Genomic DNA, 24,041 nt, shown 5'->3' on the forward strand with positions numbered 1-24,041 from the left:
TCACAGGGGACCCAAGGAGGATACCACCATCCCAAGCTACTTGAGCATGAAATATTTTACTTAATGGTTTGGTTTATTTCTTTATCAGCTATTCTTTCATGACAAAGTATCATCTGATGTTGTAGTTCTCATGTGAAGAACAGGGCAAATATTTTTCTCACCATTCCTTAAAAATTCTAGTTTTTCCATTGTTGGCAGTAAGGATATTATTGTATCAAGGGCTACCTTTTTCTCTGTTACAATTTTGGAGTTGTTTATCTAGGTTAGGATTTTAGCTGTTGCACGAATTCTACAATAAGAATAGCCTCTGCATTTCCCTGCCTAACAAGGCAGAAAGGACTCTCCCTTTTATTCACGTTTTTAGTACATTTGGTCAAAGGTTTCAGTATATAATTTTTTTATTTACCCATGAAATGTTTTATTGGAAACCTTTATGGGAATCTGATACTCCCCACTAACATCAGTCAGATTTCCTCCATTGTAGGAAGGGTAGGCACAGAGTCAGCCCCCTCACAATCTCTGGCTTTGGCAGCCAGGTTCCATCAGTTTGTTCAACAATTAAAAGCACAAATTGATTCTTGCTGTAGAAACTATAGTGACTAGAAGTATTATATCATGGAAAGGAAGCATTTCCATTCCTGGGGTATCTAGGCAGACAGATCTAATACATAGCAGTTCTAAGAAAACACATAAATTCTCAACCCAACAGATGGCATGGGTGTGTTAACTAACATAGCAACATATTTTCTATTAAAATATGGGAAAAAACATCAACCCCCTCCCCATGTTTGTTGGTTGGTATAAATTCAGTGAAGTTGTTGGTTATTTTTGGGATACGTACCAGAGGGCTGCACATTTAGTTTATGTAAATTGATAACAGCAACAGCCTGTTAATAAGTGTTTTGTATGGAAATATACCTAGAAAGACATGATCTGTCTTTTTTGGGAAGGGAGTTTGCAGACTGAGGAGAAAAATAGATATGAGATGGTCTAGTGCTCGTTATTATATTCTGAAAAAAAAGCATAACAAATTAGGCTGCAAGTTTGCTGGAGATGTGCCTTCAGCTGCAATTGAGTGCTGCCTTAGAGGATACTTTGGGAAGATCTGTCTTTTGCAAATCGTATCGGTGTGTGCTGAAATGGTGATAATCTGACTTTAATTAAAAGCATAAATTGGTTTGGAGTGTGATTTTAAGCTACCCTTCTGCATCATGTCCAGAAACTTTCAGCCCAGCCCTAGAAACCCGTTACCCCGAGTCAGAGAAGGAAATCATAGGGGATTTGTATTTCCCAGTATCGGCATCATATGGTTGAGTTTACCTAATTTGGAAGAGCCATTTCAGACAGCCACGGGCCGGAGCTGTCTTCCAGCTGGATGTGTTTGTACTAAACTGTGTGCATCTTTATGTGGCTTCCCCAATGGCTCCAGACAGAGTCCATTCACAGCAGCTTGAGTGTTTTGGGTTGCATTTTCCAGAGATTCCCTCTGAACGTGGCCCTTGATCGCAGCCCAAGGATACATACATGGGCGCCTTGTTCCCGTCTGTCCGATTAGCAGGCATATGCTCCCAGCCTTCGGAGGAGCACGGCTAGTAGCCCCAAGCTGAAGGCTGTTCGCTTCAGATTTCATTAACTTTCTGCTTCATTATTCCTTCCTTTTAACCAGTTAGAGCCACCAATTGCTTTTCTCTAAACTTACCCTAATTATCAGGGGTCCCAGCCCTGTAAATCAGTACACTGCAGAGCTGTCTTAAAGTGGCCTGGGAGACCCTGTTCTCATCGGTCCTGACAATTGTAAGCTACTGTTCCCTCACACTGTTTAACTCAGACCACATTGGGAAACCACCTCTGCCGCTCTTGCCGGCAGAGGTTTGCATCCGTCTGGTTTAAATCTACTGTCATGTGCTCTCTTGCTGATTTGTATTAGCCTGGATATTAACTTTGATGATTTCTTTTTGGTTTTTTTTTTTCCCCTTGAGTTTGCTTTTTTTTCTTGAAAAGCCTCTCTATTCAGCAACTGCATATTGTTAAAGTCATTCCTGAGCCTCCATGAGTCAGGAGCTTTAAAGTTTTATTAGTCCCATAAAAACTCTTCACAAATGAAATGATAAGTGTGCATTTTGACAATGCAAATTTGTTAGGGGCTGTTGGTGAGTGGAAGGAATTTGGGGTTGCAACTTCAGTTGGCAGGAAGCAAGGAGCCCAGCACCTTCCTTCAACCCCTACCCCCTTCTCCAGGCCCAGAAATGCATTTCATTTCAGAAAAGCATGCCAGTATTCTTCATGCAAGTCAACCATTAAACAGATTTGTAAATTTACATTCACAAAAATAGCAAACGACCAGGGGAAGAGTGTGTCTTTGGAGATTTTATTTTGTGCCAACAGAATGCCCTTTCATGTGGTCTAAGAAAAACCTTGGAGTTATTTCAGTGTTGTTTTTATGTGCAAGTTGTGAATTCTATTACTGCCTTTAATGCACTTCAAATACATGGAGTAAAGGAAAACCAAAGAGGTATATATACATCTGTACTTTCTGACATTCAGGCAAAATTACACAGCTAAATTACAAAAATTATTTTTTATGCAAATTTAAGACTATGTCATTTTTGAGAGAGCAGACAGTTAGTGCAACACATTATGTTAGCATAAAGATTTGTGTTTGTTACACATGTTCGGTACTAGCAGACACAAAAGTCTTGTTTTCTGCAAGTGGTAGAAACCCCATGCATTGAATTTACCAGTTATAAAGAAACAGTAAAGAGGAAGGTAAAACTGTGAGGTTCTGGTGATGACTGCTTCAATAAAGTCCTGGAGTGACAGACATTTTGGGGAAGCCACTACACTGGCTGCCTAGATTTTCCCCCATGTCATTTCAACAAGTTTTCTTCTCAGTGTGTTTTTCTGTCAATAGAAAATATGCTTTCTTTTTCTTTTCTTGTGCATCTGAACTTGTATATACTGTAGAGAGAAGCAAGACTGAACATCGTGAAAACCCTTGAAGAGTTTGACTTAGGCCATGGTGAAAAGTGTGTCAGGATAAACTCTGTGTCCAGCGGCCTTGCAGAAGAAGATCTAGAGGTGCTTTTGCAGTCCAAGACCCTGCCTTCAAGCATGATGCTGCCAAAGGTTGAAAATGTTGAGGAAATAAGATGGGTGAGTACCAGCAACACAGCAGCATTTGACTGAAGCTGTTGGGCCAAGTCCACCCAGGTGCAGAGATGAATGACTGTGAGTTAAGAGGAAGGCTGCAAATGCCATATGATGTTGTTGCTCGGCTGAGGTAATTGAGCAGTGCATCCACTTAAATGTGTCTGTGATGTGCTGTATAAAAAGCATATATGGAACACGTTTATAAAGAAAACCAGGTGTATTTCTCCCACGGCTGACAAAGAACCAATATTGCTGTCAGAATATATTATCAAAAGTAGAAGGGTAAGTGCCTGACTCTTCTCAGACTGCCCTAACAAGCAAAATTATTGTCTGTCCAAGAGCCTTAGTTACGTGCATTGGGAGCAGGAGATGGGAAACCGTGTTAGCAACATATGAAAAAATGGGTTGGGGGGAAGGTCACTCCTTGGGGCAACTGGAGGAACAAACAGGAAGCTTTTAACTAGTGTTTTTAATTAGCACAGATATTATTTCCTGAACAGTTCTCTACTTCTTCCTTTTTAATTGCTGACAGGTGTGTTTGTGTTTCACAACTGACTTTTCAGCCAATAAAAACCTGAAATGTAAATGGTTGGCATGTCAAATTACTTAAGAAAACTTTGAAATAGGCCTAATTATGCTATAATTGTTTTAATTGTCAAAAAAGAGGGATGCTTGTTTGGATATACCATTATTGCTGTAACACACCAGTAAAGGAATAATACTCAATTATTGACTTTATGTTTTTTGCAAACCGCTAGCTGAGCAAGTAGCACGCGTGCAAGCTGTGATGAAAGGCAGGCAGGCGTATTAGGATCTGTTTTAATCTCAGCACCTAACCTTGATCAAGCCATGGAGATGGGCCTGAGCGCACAGCGGAGCGCAGCCCCGTACGCCGCGTGTGGGACAGGCCCCGTCCATCCCATGGCGCTGCCCCTTCGGCCTCCACCACTCGCCACGGAAGGTTCGCCATCCCCTTCCACCAGCGGGTAATTGAATTAAGCAGAGTGCACCTCTCAGGGTTTACAGCCGTGTAAGTGTTAGACAGAACTTGTCAGTGATGAATATTCATGATACCAAAATGGCAGAGCCCTTGCTGCCACCAAGTAGGTTTTGCAGGGAGATGGGATGCCAGGGCTCTTTGTCCCCTGATCCTCTTCCACCTTCCCTCTCACTAACTTTTATTTCCATCATGGAAAACAAGCCAACCCCAGAAGCTTCTGCCTCATTGTCCCTCTTTTGCTTCACTCTCCCTTTGCCCAACCTTTACACACAAAGAACATACTCTGCCTAACGCCGCTTGCCTTCTTTTCCCAATCCTCAAAAAATTCACTCCAGCATGATTTTTCACCCTCCCAGAAGCTGTTTCTTTCCCCCCACGCACACCCGCTCCCCCCCCTTCATTTTTATTTATGTGCAGCAGAAAACCTGGAGGCTGATGCACAACTAAAAGATGGGCTTACTTGTTTTCTTTTGTGTGAGAATCTCTTGCTTTCCTTTTGTCCCTAGTGTGGGTACTTGTTTGACTGGCATGGCTTATTGGACTATAACAAGCGTAACTCTCCCTCCTTTGTGGCGGGACAATTCTCCCACAAATCCCGACCAGTGTGCATTCTTCCCGACACACTATTGGGTGTGCACTGGAATTGAAAGAATTGCTGAGGCCTTGCTACTTCATCCCCTCCCCAAGCTTTGTGGTTTTTTTTTTTTCCTCCGCCTTCTTCTCTTTTTTTTCCTTTTCTCCCTGAAATGAACACTTTACCGGGCCGGAAACATTTAATCGTCTCCTTTTGAAAAAAAAAAAAATTAATTGAAACTTCTCCTCTCGTTACCTTTTGTGTTGGTGCTTATTGCAAATCTTTTACAAGGGAGAGGAAGGGAGGAAATATTTAATTCAATGTGCTCTTTTTTTTTTTTTTTTTGCTTTACCTTCAAAACAAAAGATTGCAAAAATTCCAGGAGTGTGACTTTTAAAATATTTTAAAATAAAACAGGAACTCTGCTCATTAACTTGTACCTAAAATATGCACACAGTAGCACTTTTTCCTTTTTTTTCCCTCTTAAAAAAATTAAAACCAGGTAAGAGTCTTAAGAAGATATACTGATACCATTATATTACCTCATTTTCTGCTATTGCCTGGGTGAACTTTACTGTTTTCTGTCAATGTAGTAACCTGCCATACTGTACAGAGTGAATTGAATTTTTTTTTTTCCTCCTTGCACATTTTTGAGTGGAATTCTCTTCACTAAAGAAAAGTTATCAAGAGGGCCATGGTGATGATGCAGAGCAGAGATGGGAGGGCGGAATTCTTCATCAGAGAAAGCTGTGATTTATTTTGGCCTAATTGTAAAGTTACTGCAAATTGCTGGAAAGCTTTTTTTTTTTCAAGATCTGGGTGATTAGATTTTCCTTCTTTTGGGGAGGGGTGGTGGGGGGAAGCTAAAAGGGGAAATAACACCTCTAATCCAGCTTCTGGTAAATAGGCTGCCAGCTTTTAAAATGAGTTTCCTTTCTATTAGTCAGAATATTATGCTAAGCCTTAAGCATTAGTTTTTTATGTTGCCATAGCAGCCTTATTCCTGCAGGGTTGTGACCTGCGATGATTACAGTACAAAGCTTATAGGGTCTTGAAACCCCCTTTGAAGATGAAAAGTCTTTGATGGTTTATATTTATGCAAATCTCTTAGATATGATTTACCCAACTGAGACTGAATGGAGAGATGATTAAAATTCCCTTTCCTTTGATATCCATTAATAGTTGAATATTCCTTAAATTTAAAATATATGCATATGTGATTTTTGTCTTTATTTACTAACATTTTTGCAGTACCTGCAATATGTTTATCTTAACGCAAATAACTCGATCTGGACAGACATAATACATGTACAATATAAGGCTGAAGGTTCCCCCCCCCTCTTTTTTTTTTTTTTTTTTTTCCTTTTGAAAGGGGAAAAATCTGTGCAAGAGCTTTTGTATGTTTCCAGATGATAGATTTTGGAATTTGGGCTACCCCACTGGCAGCTCAGAGCTAGCTGTGAACTGGTCTCATGGAAAAAATTGGCAAGCTTTGGTCTTCAAAGAATTAAACTTCCTTTTTAAGGCCTTCCTAGGTAAGCTAAAAAATTATGAAGAAAAGCCTATTGAACAAAAGGGTAACGGTGCCGTAATGAATAATACGGATGCCACTTAGAAGGCTGGGGAGCGCTTCCAGTGATGGCAGTGCTGGACCTGAAACAAAACCGGACCTCAGGTACAGCAGCACTTCATTGTTTTCCAGAGCCCACGGATTTGCATTTCACTAAGCCAGGGTGAGAGGTGCTGAGCTTGGAATTTTTTCCTTTTTTTTTCCTTGCAAACCAGCCTCCAAATTTAGAAATGTATGGGAATGCTGCAGTTTCAGATCACAGGCCTTATTAATAGCTGTGCTAATTTTTTTAGTTATCAGGTTTTGGGGTGGGGAGGGGTATTTGTTACAGTCAGGTGAATATTTGCCATGTTGTGTATACATGTAGACTGTTCTTTTTTTCCCTCTGATAGCTCATTCTGTCTAGTTTTAGTTTTCAGACAAATTCTTACATCACCTAAAAGGCCGAACACTTGTAGAACCAATGAATTTTATCCCCTTTGTGGAAACTGCAATGGGCTTGCTCAATTTTAAGGTAAGAAAGTCTTGAAGTGTTCATATTTTGCCATCTCAGCAAACTAGTATAAGCAGAATACGCCTCAGTCTCTCCCTGATTTCACCAAGGAAAAGATTGAACATATTGTTCAATCCCCAAAAACATTTACACTTTGAACTCTGATGTTTGTATTCTAAAGGCCTTCATAAATTCAAAGTATTCCAGTGACAGAACAGTTCCGGACAGTCCACACCAAATATCAAAACCTCTCTTTATTCCTGTTACTGTTTTGAACACACTTGGAGTGGAAAAAGGCCTCTCCAAAGATTTGGAATACTCAGTGTTGCAGGCTATTTAGTAGCTGTCAGACACAACTTTTGTGTAACACTTAGTTTGAAATAAGAGTTAATCATCATTTCACTATTGCTAAACTTGCTTCTTTATAATGGTTTCTACTAACAACATTACAACCAAATTCCATGTTATCGTTTCTTTGTCTGTAGGATGGAGTGTTTTAACGTTAAGATTAGAAACAGAATTAACTTTGAAAATACCTGAAGAACATGCTCATTCATTTTTTAGGATAATTTTAGATCAAATCTAATTTATTAATTTCATTTTAATATAAATCGCTCCCCAACACTTCTTATCGAGTCCAGATTTTTCAGAATGGCAAGGCAACATGGTAATGAAACAGAAGAGCTCATGCATGCACATGGAACTCTGTGTTCCCCTCCCAGGCTCTAAGGGAAAAGTTTCAGACCAGCTGAGGACACACAGATCAGAAGTACCTCCAGAAGTACCTCACAGGCAGCCTGATCGTTTGATACAGCCATTTATCTTGCAGCACGCACTGACCTATCTGCGAGCATGATAAAGCCATAACCAAATGGACACACTCCTGTCCGGTGTGCAAACACAGAATTAGATCATATATTAAACCACTGGGCTTTTTCTTCACCTACAGTATTTTATAGTGCAGGTTTAATGTTGCAGTTGCGGATGCTGGCAGGAGAGTTCCCTTTTAAAGCACACTCTGTTACAGAATAATTCTGTGTCCCACCAGCTGCCATAGAAGAACACCCGATAGTAGAGCTGATAATTACATGTCTCTCCCCATGTACCTTAGCCTTAAAAGATATTAATATTATCCAAACAGCAATATAAAATAGCAATACTACTCTCCTCATGAAAAAAGCTAGAGCAGAAAAATTGCTTTACTTTTATTTTAATGCTTTTCTGCAGCACTTGTTGCATTTTTAACTTCCTTAGCTTATTTTTAGTTATATGTAGCCAGAGACTTTAAATTGGCAATCCTTCTACCTTGTAGGGAACTTAAAATATTTGTAAACCATTAATATTATTTATTTCATAAAAGAGTTTCTGATCTTTATTTCTGTTTCTCATGCAGATATATTGCTTGTCAAACTAATCAAATTTAATACTTTTTGTTTGTTGTTAAGCAATATTTGCCAAATGTTTTGTTTCATATTGCTACATAAATGTCTGAAGTAGTGGTGACAGTAACACCTGGGGCATAATGTAAACCAGAAGGTGGGGAACCTGTTATAGATGTCCAGTATTTGCTGTCTGGATGCTTAGGGAAAGCAAAATACTTTTTTCTTTTGCTGAGTCATTTTAAATCACTGTGCATTGTTGAGAACCTACAGTGGCTTAACAGGAGCTATTGCTTAATAGGAGCAATATTCTCAGAAGGATTTTGGTAACGCTGGGTTGCTGTAACAGCCTCTGTTGTCTCTCTGCACCCTGCATTTCTGTAGACATTAATACTCTGTTCTCATTTGAAGGCTGTCTGTGAAGAAGCCCTGAGAGCAGGATCCCAGGTTGGCTTTCATTTGGATGCAGTTGTCTTTGGAGGAGAGGATTTCCGTGCCAGCATAGGTTGTTACTTGTCTCTTTACTATAAATGTTTATGTATGGCATTTGCTTTGGAGAAGCCTGTGAAATTTCTGACAGCAATAATTAAAGTAATGACACTTGAGTCTGCATTTTATGTTTTCATTTTACTCCTTAATTTCTTTTCAGTGTAGAATGTACCACTGGCAATTTAAAACATGGTCCTTGTGTTACAGGGCACTGAGACTTTCTTGTGCTTTTTGCCAGTCAGTACCAAAAGTTAATGAAAAAAAAAACACCAAAAAAAAACCAGACAAAAAAACCCCCCACACTTTTAAGTCACTGAAATAATTTTAAAATATTGTATGCATAAGCAACGTTCACATGCTTTTTAGAACTACATTTGAAAGTCCTAAAATTCTGGTGTCTGCTTCACCACTTCTTTACATACAACTGTCACTCAGGCTTTTGACATCAAGCACAAATACTCTCCTGCTACATTTTGCTCTCATAAATTTATTTTAAAGATGTCACATGTCAATACAGCCACATATTCACATGAAAGCACTATTAGTCTTCCTAAAAAATAAAAAGTGCTTCACTCTTTCTTTTATAAGAGGGCACTTATCTTCTGATTTAATTTAAAGATAAAAACACAGAGCTATGAACTTCTACATTAAAAATAAGTATATTAATGTAAAAGTCAGCATTGCTTTACTAAAATATTCCTGACAAACTGAAAATGTCTATCTAAATAGTCACCTTATGGTTATTATTGTTATTATTTTTTTCTCACTAGCCTTCACATGAATACGTTGCTTAGCTGGTAGCCTGTGAGCACATGAAGTCTCATGAATGCTTTTGCTTCTTCTCAGAAGTCATCTACCATCAATTTTTCATTCAAATACTAAAGCTTAAATATTCAGCTTAGGACATCAGTTGTGACAAGAATCAGAACCAAGGAAAGTGCAATTCTATTCTCAGTGTGAATTTTTTAACCATTTAGTTGGATCCAGTATATCAATTTGTGTAAAGCTTCTCTTGCTATAATGCTTCTCACTATACATGCAGTAAATAGTAAAATCAAATAATTTCTTTCATTTTAGCCAAGTCAGCAGTCCTTACCAGACAAAGCTTCCACTGACTTCAGGCTTTCAACTTCTGATTTAAACTAAATCAAAATCTGAATTTATAAGGTATTGTTTAGAGGGATGTTATTTTTTATTTTTGCTAAAACGTCTTTCCTTTTTTCCTCAGAAGAGTATAATTTTGACTCTACAGTATAGCCTTACATCCCTTTTCTATTTTCTAAATCAGTTAAATATAATCTCAAAGTTTCCCCTTAGAAATTTTTAAAACAGAAAAACACTCTTGTCAGCTGTTCTTTGTTCTTGTTATTTTCTTAGGTGCAACAAGCAGTAAGGAAACTCACGATATTCTGTACGCCAGGCAAAAAATCATAGTCACAGCAAAGGCATTTGGCCTTCAAGCAATAGACCTTGTTTACATTGATTTCCATGATGAAGATGGGCTCCGCAGGCAGTCGAGGGAAGGCGCCTCAATGGGATTCACTGGTACGACTTTCTGCCGATGTCTCAAAAGAACGCGGACCTTGTTCATTTTAAATAGGTCGCTACGTTTACTGTCACTTAGACAAATAACTTGATTTTTGTTTCAGGGCACTTATTGAAAAACTCATTGATATCAAGCTCTTCTATGTTTATTACCATCTTAAAAATTGTGGCTGGAAATTTTGCCTGAAACAGGCTGCTTTTTGAAACCGTATGCCATGAAGCGTGTGACCGGTTTTGGAGAGAAGTTGGGGTAGAGGCTGTGCAGTGATTCCTCCCTTCCCAGAGCACAGGAAAAGCAATACTGTACTCTGCAATGGCTCCTCCACAACTGGAGCCCATTCTCTTTGTTTGAACAACAGCAGCAGTTAAAAAATACTTTTTAGGTGAAAAAATTGAGAAATAAATCTCCTATGTTAGCTGCTAGGAGAAAGTTATTTTCTTATTGTTTTCTTTGGTTTGTTTGTCATCTCCTGGCTTTCCCCCAGGTAAGTGCTGTGGACACCTATGGGTATTGGCAGACAACAAGAGCAGCAGGCTCCTTGCCCCACAGTTCTGTAATGCAGCCTGTTACCCTGTGATTGGTGTACCAGGTCACTCAGACACCTCGCGGGGACGGTGCAGCCACCAAAGATTGGGGGGTTGCAATAGAAAGCAGCCATTTGACACATACAGGGGAGAATTCTAACACAGGACAAACACCACATTATTTTTCTCTGACCACCATCCAGGATATATGTATGAGAACAATGCATCCCTTAGGTTCCTGTTACCAAAAGCATGGGTCCTAGCAACGCCACCTAGCAAACTCTGGTTTTACAGTTAGCTGTATGTGATATCTTAGAGCACCAAACAAAAAAATAAGTGCCATTTTAAGTGACCTTGGCATGCCAGCGAAAGAATAGCAATCACTGCTTTTCGGCATGAATTCTGCTTTACTGTCTGTTGAGCTTTGGCATTTGCAAACCCAGGTCCTGTTTTGGAGGTGAAATAGTTAGCTCCTCACAGCTACATTATCCACGGCAATGTGGACTTCCACCCTTCCCTCGGCTGCCTTTGAAGTTGGGAAAATAATAGAGCTGCTGAATGGTAGCACCTGCTGACGGCTACCTAGTCTCAACCAACATTTCCTAGCTTAAGGAAAGGCTTCATTTTTGAAAAAACATAAACATCTGAACCTCCTGTTGACAGAAGATGGAGTTGCAGGTGCCTAGACCCTTTGAGAGCACTCTTTTTGAACGCTTAATGCGCATTTAAATGCTTAACTGAGGCTGTCAATTTAGGAAATTTAGTAACGTTCTGCATAACCAATGCTGATGGTGATTTGGACTCCACCGACTTTATGGTGGAGCTTGTCTTACCTTAGAACAGGGTCCAGACAGAAGACAAATAAAAAGGTCACAGAGCAATTTAAGGTGTAAAATTACTTTCTGTCTTGGCTGTACATGTGTCATACTTGCCTTTCCATACAAGAAGTAAGGGTCCGTGAAAAGAACAGATTTTATTAAGGTGCTCTCACAGCACCTGCCCTTTGCCTCCTGCCTTCTGCAGCTATCATCAACACAGTTCCAAAATTTAGCAAACAACTCAGCAAACAATCAGTCCAACTGTAATTAGAGATGGGGCAATCCTGACTCTACTGATTTGGTGGGGGAAAATAATTAAAATCTGTTTGAGTGAAAACAAAACAGCATTTTTCCTTTTCCTCTGAAAAAAGAAAAAAATATTTTAGATCAGTCTAAAATATTTCACTTGTTCTTTGGCTTTTTGCTCTCAGTTTATCTGATATTTTTATAATCTTTTCTGCTTCTTTTGGTTTAAATAAAATCTAATTTCAAAACTGATAGCAAAATCGTGTTTTTCCAAACCTATGCAACTGTTTTTTCCAAATCTATATAAGTGAAACATTTTAACACTTCCAGTTTCATACTCATCACAGAAAATTACAAATGGGCCTTAGCTTAATCCATGACCTTGCATAAAGCAGAAGTATGCACATTGTATTTGCCACTGACAGTCCTCTGACAATGTAAAAGTACTGAAATGTCAACCTAAAAACGAATTCAAAATGTGCAATTCTTGTAATTTTTAAATATAAGATCCCTCCCTGCTACTTTTTTAATAAAGAATCAAAATCATTGAAATCAACAGAACTAAAATGAGATGAGTCTTGCAAATTGCTCTCATAGCTGGGGAACACTCACTTATTTGCATGAACAGGGCTGAACTCACCATGCTCAAAAGCAATACAAATCCAAAATATTTAGCAAAGTTGTATGTCCTTAGATGTCCCCATATTAGGCCAGTAAAATGCCTTTAATGTAATCAAATAGCTTCCCTCAACATTAAACAAGCAAAATAATATAATGAAGAATTTACCAGGTATTTAAATATTATTGCAAACCTCACTGCTTATTGCAGCCAAGTTTTCTTTTTCAATTATCTTAAAATCAGCCTGGTTTTCCTTCAGTGAGCGTATAAACAAAATCAAATATTTTCAAATGTAATCCAGCCAAATTAATAGTGCTTTCATATTTATATTTATAAAAAAATATATATTTATATATCCATAGACATCCTTCGAGATATTTTACACTACCAGTACCTGTGGACTTTAAAACAGTGTGTTGCCTATATAAATGGGCATAGGTTTTAGGAACGTTTGTGTAAAAATTTAGGTAAACCTTGCCATAAGCTTTAACAGCTGACTTAGTCATTATAAAAAGTCCTGTGCTACATGCTGAGAGAGCAGATATAAATACGAAACAGTCTAGATGTCCTCTCCTTTTCAGTCTTTTGTAGAAGACTAAAATGACACCATCATACAGTTACCTAAAATACTTGACAAGTATTGATTTAAAACACAATATATCAAGTGGTACTGTAAAAAGGATTTCGTGGTCATAAATTTTAATGTCTTCCAATTTTGCACTCTCTCAGTAACTTGTCAATAACAACAATTCTGTTTAAAATATTTACTTTGTTCCTGCTTGGCATTGTGTCTGTTATACAGTTATTTGGATAGGTAGTCTGTGACAAAAATCAACCAAGTGCTATAAATCAAAATTAGATTATATTCTCCCTAAATTGTTCAGTAGTGTTTTAATGATTAAAAGCATTGCTTACTACTATAGGTATCTTTATCAAAAGCAAGTTTTTTTACAGAAATGTTTTACACTTTTAAAAATCATATATATGTATTTTTAATTTTCTTATAATTAGAGATTGAATTCAAATATAATTTAAAATATACTCAACATTTTTTTTCAAAAAGTTAAGCTCTGCAGGATTTTTTAAGAAATTGTTGTACACACTTCAATTTTGGAATTAATGGTCTAGCTATGGAGAATTTGTTGTATTACAAATAAGAAACATCATCAGCTTATTAATTATGACATTTTATTAAAATTACTAAAAAACCTCTGAGGAGACTTAAGATAAAACACATTAGTTAAAAAAATTATTTGTGTAATTTCTTTCAAAAATTGTTGTTCTTATTGGGGTTTAAATTTTTACCTATATTCAAGGTATTTTAAAAATAGTTTTGATATTGAAATTTCAAACTAATATTTTCATGCCTGTAAAATCATAAACTAAACGTTGTTCAAGAAGAAATAAAATAGAGCTACTTATGGCATTTTAGCAAAGGAACGTGGCAACACTAAAGCACTACTATTTCTTTGCTCATTTAATTACGTAGAGTTTCTTTGTACTCCAGGTTATCGCTCAGACCACTGCAGCCTGATGAAAGTAATCCCAGGGATTTTTGCAGTGGTTATTTCATGGCAAATAGCGCATTCCTGCGCTCGGGCGTGAGACTTCTCAGACCCAGTGATGGGCTGATTCCTAAAGTACAGCTGGCTAAATGGCAGTAAGAGCACGGGAGCAGACCCGTTGTGCAGGAAAGCTCCTTGGGTCCTGACACTTCCAACTTGTCCTGGCAAAGTGCACAAATCTCGCTGGCGCAAGAGGCGGCCGCGGCGGCGGGGCTGTGGGACCCTCGGTCTGCAGGGCACTGCTCACTTGCTGGCAGGTTTGCAGGATCAGGCTCGTCCCTCTAACTGGTTTTGTTATCTGGCACCGAGGAGAGTCATTTCTTCCGAAGGAAGCTGGGAGTTACGGTAGCCTCCCTTTATTAATGCACCTTAAAAGCAAACCACAGAAATCCCACCGGTCTGTGAAATTCCCATGGAAGTGAACTAATAACGTCAAACGCTGCACTTTTTAAAGTGTCAAACAAATTAGACATGTATTTGTTTTAAGGTATCTAAATTCAATCACAGATTAGAAGGGATTATGTGGCTGTCCATTCACGTTTGAAAATCTCTAGTGAAAAAGACAACATCTATTTTTATTTTCTTAACTTATGTTTATACAAGAAAGGATTTAAAAAACTGCTTCATAAAGCCTCAGGACACTGCTGGTGGTTGTTTGCTATACCAGTGACTAACTAAATATTGGAGCCTACCTGCAACTACCAATAATTGCAGCAACAACAGTTTGTTTAAACAACATTGAGGATTATATAATGCTAAGCCAATAGTGAGAATTTAGGGAATGATCCTTAGGGTACTGGTAACTTTTCAGCCCTACAGATCTCTTGCCATATTCTTCAGATCTCATTTTCTGAACACACTTTAATACAACTTCTTTAAGAGTAGCTGGAGCTGTTATTTACGTAGTCAAATTCAGAGATGCATTATACTTAATTGTTATTGACTGCCCAAGACAAACCATTGCATCTGAAATGACTGAGAGAAGATGTATGGATCAAAATGGGGAGGGAGAATAAAGAATCGTGGGTTCTTTCAAACTGTACTGAATGCAAGCACAGCACAAGGTATTCTTACTTTCAAAATAATCTGCCAAAAAGCTGTCTGCCTGTTTTTGAGTTTTAAAAATAAAATAAACTAAGTAAAATAATTAGTTAGAGAGCAAGAAAGTCTGCAAGGCATATGAGAGCCTCAAGTGGTTGGAACATTTTGCTTGAACATCTGTTTGTCGATGCATGATTCTGGTGTTATTAATCTTCTTTGTAGGTAAGCAGGTGATTCACCCCAACCAAATTGCTGTTGTCCAGGAACAGTTCTCTCCGAGCCCTGAAAAAATAAAGTGGGCACAAGAACTGATTTCTGCTTTTGAAGAACATCAGCGATTAGGCAAGGTAAATATTTTGTTAATATGCCATAGTGGAGCCAAATTTGAATAATATTTAACATTCTATTAGAAAGGTTGGTGATGGTTCTTTGCTTTTATCTTATGAAGTGCTGTAACTAAGATTATTGCTCGTGAAATCTGTCTCTGGGTAGTGCATATTATAAATGTATCATTTCCCAATATATTTAGAAATAGAATGGTTATCTTTTCCTTCCTCCCCATTTTAACTTTAATTCTTTGATTATGCAGTTTTTTGAGTACCTGCAAGCATCTACAGCATCGGAGAATTAAAACTGCTTCTCTATTACGCCACATAATCACAGTGTTATTGTCAGAGGAAAATATTTGCAACTAAAAGTCAGGTAGCCTGGCAGATGACTCAGACTGCTTGCACAGACATCATTTACGGAAAGAAATAAATGCATTAGGAAGCCTTTGGTTTCTAAAAAAATTCTCTGCGTTGGTAGACCTGTTTCACTTTTGGGGGTTTGATCCCTCAAACACGCCCAGTAGTAATTGAATGTACTTTTGAGTGAAACTGCTTGCAGAATGTGGTTCTTAATCATTAAAAATGGGAATGTTTTATGTGCATTTGTACCAATTGCTGGACCTGAATTTTGGATAGAGGAGAAAGCAAATTAACACTAGAATATGATTGTTCCTAATTTAGTGCATCATTGAGTCTCACGTTTCCTGCTCTGTGGGTTTCTGCTATGTAAATATTGCGGTGGTGATGCACAATCTGTCTCCACTTTGTGCCAGTAATACTTAAATTAGGGGTCGCCTGAAGGAAGATTTTATGCTAGTTGCGGCATTGTCAGTTAATTATCTTAAAGGTTATTTGCTATAATCCAGTTTGCCTCTTTTTGAAAGAAAAAAAAAAGTTGCAGCCAAACATGTTTATCTTAGTCTTAGCCAAGCCTGGGCTAGTTAAAAAGGAAAGTCCCAGTGTCAGAATGGGTAGTGCAGATGAGTGGGAATGGTTCACACATGGTTGTGAGGCATTCAAGTAGGAGACAAATCCCTCTGGTCGAGAAGTTCATCTATAAGGCTGTGCATAGGGTCTCATTTCACTGGTGCCATATAAATGTTTTCTGCACATTTTTTCCACTTTCTAGTGGGTTAGAAAAAATTGGGATATCTGCCTTCTGTGTTCCCCTGCATTTCTGATGCTATGGCTGTCGTGCATTAAAAACGCTGCAAAGGTCAAAACAGAAATTGGGCTTTCTTCTTGGAGTTAAAGTGTGACAAGGTATTTGCTATTGCTCTGCCTTTCTCCTTGCTGGGTTATTGCACACCCTTTGTGGTACCTGGCTGTTTCCAATAGAGCCATGACTATGCTCTTTGGGTGCTGCCCAGAGCAGTGATTTCAGGGTCCCTATTAGGATGCTGTGTGCCTGGATCTCTTTGTTCTCTCCACCTCAATTTTGAAATGTAGCTCTCTTCGTGCAAACAATATAGAAATAAAAAAATTATGTGACTGGTTTCACCCATTATTCCGATTTACAAGGTTTGGCTCCCTTACAAAAGGCATCATTACAAACATACTGCTGGTGCAAATGTGTAGGCAGGTACATGCAGCAAGAAAATAGTCAAACTACTTACTCAGCCAAATATTTTTTATGATGTGCTTAATTCTATTCATTCAGCTGAATTTAGTGTCAGAAACTCATCTAAGGAACACCTCTGTCATATGAACAGTCGACTAGGCGACTGGACCAAATTTAGCTCTAGTCCCAGTATCACACAATCACTAAGCCAAACATGTTAAATATTGAATAATTTAATGTTAGACAAGCATTAGTCTTTAAATTTGTTTTGAAACTGCTATTTTACTGACATAATGCTGAGGTTTTTTGTTTATATCAGCCCTTCAGGGGGGGTCGATTTGGGTTTGGGGAATTTTTTTTCTCTTCATTAATGCTTTTAAAATATGTTATAAACTTCTGTAATCAGCTGCAAGAGCAAATTTGCTGAGGATTTTTGGTGCAGGCTATTTTTTTAACCAACCAGGTTGCGTGCTTCATATATTTTTGCATGTAGCCGTCTATCAATAAAAAAGGGCTGGCAGGTTAATATGTGAACTTCTGGATCTCATGGCACTGTCGTATTATCGAATTTTATAACAAAATTGGAAAAATAGTTTTCCATGTAATGCTGGAAACTAATTAACTGAGTTTCTAATTTGCTGTTATGACTGTGTCAGTGAGAAGGGCTTGGACGGTCTGATTACTTAATTTTTTTTCCAAAGCAAACATATCTCACTGAGGGATCCTCTCTCTCCACATCCTAACGACATGCTAAAATGTGAGTAATAACTCTTCCCCTACCACCTCCTGGCAAATGCTCCACACAGCGGTTTCAGTAATCCTCATGTCCTAATGAAACACCTCTTCTGTTTTCCTTTCCCTTTTATTATATTAAAGTGTTCATGTCAGTAGGACTAAAAATATAGCTGTGGTTAATATGGTTGAGACTTGCATGGTTTTACCATGTTATTAATCAAAGTTGAAAGCCTGGAAAAAATAAATGTGAGGGATTTGTGCAGCTGTTTGTGTGGTAGATAAGTTACTGGTCTGCAGTCTCTGGGATCATAGTTTGCTATTAATTTGGTTTAAAGTTTGATGCCCTTAGTTAGCAATATTTTACATTAAAATACAGTAATAAGTTTTTACAATCTATTCTGATTTGAGACCTACTATCACCATAATAATCTTCTTTTGAAAGAAAGCTGAAGGCTACTTCATCCTGGACGCTGAAAAGCTTTGACATAGTAGCCCCCAAATGTGAGTACTGAGGTCAGGAAAAATTAGGATCTCAGATGAGCACTGTGGAATTAGAGATGCTGTGGCAGTGTCCAAACAGAATGAAATTAGAGAGCTAACCAGCTAGCTAGAAGTATTTGAGCTTGCCTTATAGAGATAGTTCTGTTTGAGGGGTTACTTTGGTTTGGTTTCTAGGTTGTTTTGCTTGTGGAGCTGTTTTTTTACATTTCTAATCCAACTTAAAAATGGCATGTCCAGGAAATAAATGGTAATGTTGTATTTTGGACAAGTAGAAACAAATGTTGAAAAAGTGCATTTTGTATTTTATTCAACTATTTAAGTGTTCTCTTTCGTCTAAAACTTTGAGATCTAAAATTGAAAAGTGCTTAAAAAGAAAAGTGTTATTTCCAGGTAATTTCAATATTTTTCCAGTAGAACTGCACTACTAGGGGACATGATTTTCAAAATTAAAATATTCATCCTAAGGAAAGCAGGTATAGTTGTCGAAAAGTCTAAATATAAGATAGATGTCAGTGTGCTCAAAAATAAAATAAAATAAAAGAAGGGTGATAAACATAATTCCAGTAGTCTAAAGGACAGTTTCTGTTAAAAATTTTGAAAGCATTTGTACTACATTAAACAGGGAAGTGATCTTATAAATACAGATAAACTGAATCTAAGGGAGTAGAGTTAGTGGGAGAAGTTATTAGCCTATTTTAAGAAAAATATCTGATTTCTAACAATGAAAACATAATAGTCTTTACTATTTCGGTAACTCCTGACTTTACATTACCAGTACACTGGATACAGAATGTATCTCTTCTATAAGTAGTAAGTGTCTATATATGACAGAAATGTAATACATTGAAGATGCATTTTTAAGCCATTAAGTGTGTAAATACATCAGGCACAATATCATTATTGAAATTGAATCTCCCCAAATTGCCTTATTTTTAAATGAAATTCAAATATAAAGAAAAGGAGAAGATAAAGTAAAATGATGATTACACCTTTATCTCACATACTAATTTACAAAAGCTTTCAAAGCACCCACATATTTAACTAGGGAATAACTGAATTCTGCTAAGGTCACTTGTCAGGTAAGGATTATTTAGAGTTAAGGTAAGTATATCACAATTCCAAGTTGTAATATGGGTTGAATATTTAAATCCCATAGAGCAAATCAAAATAAATATTTGTATATGCCACATACAAATGCACAGAGTGGTTCTAAGAAGACCTTTAGCATATGTTTCTTGCATTATATTCTGTGCCATTGTATATCATGTTCCCAGCAGCTGAGGAATAATATATATGAACTCCAGTGATTTGGCAAACTATACAGTTTCATTTACGGCCCTTTCCAGGATTATGAAAAATCTTAGGAATGCATTTATTTACACAGCATCAACCCAACAAAGGAATGGAAATTTCCAGCAGTGGCTCTCTTATAATGCTCTTTGTTTAGGAAAAGCTACCCCAAGCCACTGTATCTTAGAGACGATGCGCCCTCGTGCTTCGGCCAGCTCCAGCTCCCACCGCCTTACAGGGAGGTCTGCCCAGACTTTCTTCCCTCTCCTGGCTGTGCCATGGACCCCGGGAGGGCTCCCCAGCCAAGTGGGATCCACCCTTTCTCAATCCAGCCCGTGGTTGCCAGGAAAGTGGGACCATGTCCAAGGGATGCCTCTTGGAAGGGATGCACGGGATCATCCCTCTGGCATGGGGCTGTATCAAACCCCATCAATCCACAGGGATTGTATTGCACCTTACAGGGCATTATATCTCAGCTTTCTGTAGAGCTGGGAGTGAGGGAGCAGCCCAGGCCCCCACTTCCCTTGCCCAGGACAGACTGCTGAGTTTTGAGGTGCCACCAACCAAGCTGGATCCCATCCCAGGGCGGCAGTGGCAGCACAGGATACCTCTGTGTGTGCAGGGCTGCAGTGCTGTCAGCCCTCCCTCTGAGTGCTCAGGGCACGTGCTGTCCTGTATGTTAATTAGACAATGTGTATTCCTTTCTCTGCAGAATGGGGGATTCAGGAATTTTGTGATAAATTGCCACCTTTAAGGAGCACCAGCCTTAAGAAGTCTAGGCTCAGGTGCATCTCTATGCAAAGATGAAGAGTGCTACTGGGATTTAAACATGGGCCATGGTTATGTTGTTTGTCTTTTTAAAAAGTGGCCAAATGAAATTTTAATCTCAAAACTGAGATCTAGAGAGCTCATATTAGTACTCAAAATTTCTCTATACAGTTTTAGTATTTGAAAAATGCTTTATAAATGTTTTTTGTGTCATGGTTGAAGGCTTTTCTCTTAGAAAGATCCATCTGGGGTGGATTTTGAACCTCTACAATAGAGCAGAAGGGGCTGTATTAGCTAATTGCTTGTGCTATACTGGTTCCTACATTGGTGCAATCAGTCCTGAGGGAGTTATGCCAGGTGGGGAGAAAAGGAGACAGATTTTACTACACAGGGCTGCAAAAGCTTCTTAGCAGGGCAGAAACTCATACAAAAACATTTTCTTGCCAGCTTCTGCCCTTTCCACTCCCCAGCAGGCATTCAGGGGCTCTTAATCTGTTTTCCTCCACTCTTTAAAGACCTGTGTCCAAAACACAGAGGGAGAAGGACTCGGATGGCACATTGCTATTTCCCGCGGGGAGAAGTTTTGCCATGAGCCGGGAGCAGGATGGATCTGTGTGCCTCCATGGCCTTTCCAGCCGGAGGTAGCCCCTGGAGGGGGCAGCTGCTCCTGTCCCAGGGGACACAGGCCCTGCAGAGGATGGCAGCTCTGGGCTCCTCCTCAGCAAGGTACGACTCCTCCATCCTTGTCGGCTCCAGGAGGTAAACGCAGGGTGAGTTGCTTTCGGAAGGGCCATGCTGTGTCGGCACATTCCCAGTGCAGGCACTGTTTTGCTATGAGCATGGAATGGGAAGACACCCAACACTGCAGACACCTGCCCGCCATCGTGCCAAAACCTGCTCTGCACCAAGCAACACACCAAGGCAGCTACCACCTCCAAAATCCCTGTTTAAAAAGCATTAACGAGTGCTCATGAGCCTCGTTTCAATTTCCAAAGCAGGCTCTAACTAGAGAGGTAATGTTCTGACCAGATGGCTCTTTTTAAGCCTTACTGAGGGAATTCAGAAGCCTGTGTGGCCAAAATATTGTTTCAGTTAATTTAAGTAGCAGCAGTCTTGCTGCCTTTTCACTCCTCTCTGTGCTAGCCAGCTTTTTCAGGGACCTGGAGTGGCTCTGTGCAAAAGCTCTGTCGGTTGAAATAGAGAATCACAGTAAAAAATGTCTGTTCAATCCTATTCAGAAAATGAATCTGAAATTAGAAAAAAACACAGAATACAAAAATATGGGCAATTCCATTCTTGCTGGCAGAACAAGCCTCACTATTATTATTTTTCTCAACTCCATTGTATTTTACAGCTACCTCTCTCTTCCATATCAAATGCTGTCTGTGTGCCCTGTAGTCATTTACTTTCAGACTGAATTTTCTAGTTTATATTTAACAATTTGCTTCCATGACTATAAACCTCAAGTTAATTCCAAATTACTAAATGAAGGGCATCTGAGGATCCTAAACTCTTAATATCAGTTACTTTTCACTATTCCATATAATAACCATGATGCTCACTAGGGAGAAAAAATGCATGGTTGGATAGGCTGTTTGTCCAGGAAGCTGCTTTTGTGCTATAAAATAAAGATTTGCTTGGCAGCAGCAAGTGTGCTCTCTAGGATTCTTCCGTTCCCAATACAGTATAAGACAGAGAATGAAAACCAGTGGAGAATATTCCCAATTTCTAGAACTTTCCTCCGCTTCTTTAGTTTTATTCCTTCCTGCTCTAGAGGAGCACACAGGAAGACAGCAACCACAATAAGAAGATAACTAAAGAAAATGCAAAGACAGCAATAAAAAACCCTCCTATCTGCCTTTCATTTCGGGGATCTTAAATAGATTTTTTTCTCAGGCAGAGGGAGACACTTTGAGGAGTTTTTGGTGCTGGACCAAGCAGCATCCCCAGGCCCACCCCAGCTGAAAGGGCTATCCCTGGTGGTTCAGGGAGCTTGGGGGACTGTAAGATGGAAAAACAGCTTGTCTGGCTCACACAGCAGGGCAAAACCCTCATATATGGGCTGGAAACAGTACTGCCAGGTGGAGAAGAAATGAAGGACCTTGTAGGTCCTTGTTCTTCATCTTTCCTGCCCCACTGTGGACTTGAAGGATCACAAAGTCCTTTCTACCTGTTGAGCTTTAGAAAGGGTTTCTTCTGTCAGAGTTCTTGCACTGCTGCTCAGGAGTTATTTGAGGGAAAAATCAATCTCTATTTCATGTGGTTGTTGCTCTTTCTTTCTTGACCTTTTGTGTCCTTCCATCTGCTCCTAGAGGCAGAAGCCTATCTCAAACAAACAGGCCTGCTTCTGGCTTTACAAACTGATTTATCCTCTGAACTCCCTGACTACTTCTACTCCAGTGGAAGATTACACTGGCAAAAAGAAACAAAAGGTAGCGATTTCTAATGTTTTCTACATATCAGCAAAAAGGCTAAAGAAACTTAATGGTGATGATACTTTTCAGAATTCCCTCCTTGTGGTCACTTCAACAGATCAGAGACCCACTGAGCATCTCCTCTTGCCAAGAAGATATCTTTGGCAAACCTTTTCAGGGGTCACTTCTTTTCCCCAAAGATTTTGTGTACAAGAGTCTTTCCACCCATAATATTGTTACAGAAAAGGGGTGAATGTGAAAAGGTCCAGAGGAGAAGCTATGGAAATATGTGGCCCAAAAAGCTTTGTCCATACAGCTCACTGCCTGTGAAGTCTTCAGTTTGTCATATGCGACTGCACTGGTTATTTGTGCATTTCTTACCTACTGCAAAGACACTTAAACATAGCCAGAGTTATGTGTGGGCCTGCTCTGAAGGCAGGACAGGCCTGAGCAGAGAAGAGAGAGAGGCAATATCTTGTCACTGGAACATACTCTCAGTTGACCCAGATTTCACTGAACACCTCCTAGCAGCTCACTAACCTTTAGAAGTTCATTATGAGAAGGTAGAATCATGACCCAGCTCTTTATGACAGCTCTTTGGCTACAACTTGCAGAAGGAAAAAAAATTAATTAAACCTGCATTCAGCACCATCACAGCTGTTAGCTCTTGACTTCCCCAAAAATATGGTCTCAACCTTCTGTTTCAAGAGAAATAATTCCTTTGTACTGAGGATAATCACTCCTCCCCCAGGCACAGACCCAACGCCATTTGCTGTGACCAGGCTCCTCTTCCCCTTTGTTCATTACCTGTAAGCAAATCCAAGCGTTCTTTTTAAGCCCCAAAGCAAAGACTTCCAAATTTCCTCTGCAGGGAGTCACTTAAACAACGTGTGTTTTCATTAATCCTAGGGGAATTATCTTCATGAATGCCATGCTTTTTAGGGGGAGCCTTTGCCATCCACCTGCTCCCTTCCCTCCTCAGAAGACCAAATCTGCCCTGCTTGCAGAACTCTTATTGCCTTATAACAGCTAATATTGTACAGGATTAGAGGCGATGTTCTCAGACCCAAGCAGATCTTAGTGCATTTATTCCTTGTATTTTTGGTGTCTCCAGAAAGTCATAACTACAGAAGTGGGTTTCAGAAGTGGGCGAGACACTGGATTACTATGGAAAGAACTCGTGTTTCTCAGATAACTGTGGATCAAAGATTTCTTGTGTCTGTGGACTTGAGACTGCTTGTCTATATGGGTTAGGAGGTACACAAGGTTTGCCCTGGCCAGCTGGCATCACCCCTCCTGCTCGTTTCCATTTAGCCTGGCATCTGCCCGCGAGTGCCGACACAGGTCACGGAGGTTGGAAGGGGACTTACATAATAACTTATTTACACAAAGGCTGTATTCACACCAGCCTCTGGCCCGTGATACCAGA

General features: G+C 39.2%; 1 protein-coding gene across 2 annotated transcripts in view; it reads left to right on the forward strand.

Moving 5' to 3' along the window:
• Positions 1-24,041, forward strand: part of CLYBL (citramalyl-CoA lyase) — a 166,600-nt gene that overhangs the window by 135,387 nt on the left and 7,172 nt on the right. For both annotated transcript variants that reach the window (XM_041478320.1, XM_041478321.1), the window contains exons 3-7: positions 2,965-3,153; positions 6,707-6,808; positions 8,578-8,671; positions 10,033-10,200; positions 15,237-15,361. In XM_041478320.1, coding sequence (XP_041334254.1) covers positions 2,965-3,153; positions 6,707-6,808; positions 8,578-8,671; positions 10,033-10,200; positions 15,237-15,361 — 678 coding nt within the window. The remainder of the gene's footprint in view (positions 1-2,964; positions 3,154-6,706; positions 6,809-8,577; positions 8,672-10,032; positions 10,201-15,236; positions 15,362-24,041) is intronic.

Source organism: Pyrgilauda ruficollis, unplaced genomic scaffold (genome assembly GCF_017590135.1).
Source record: "Pyrgilauda ruficollis isolate IOZ18807 unplaced genomic scaffold, ASM1759013v1 scaffold44, whole genome shotgun sequence".
In the NCBI taxonomy this organism is placed as follows: domain Eukaryota; kingdom Metazoa; phylum Chordata; class Aves; order Passeriformes; family Passeridae; genus Pyrgilauda; species Pyrgilauda ruficollis.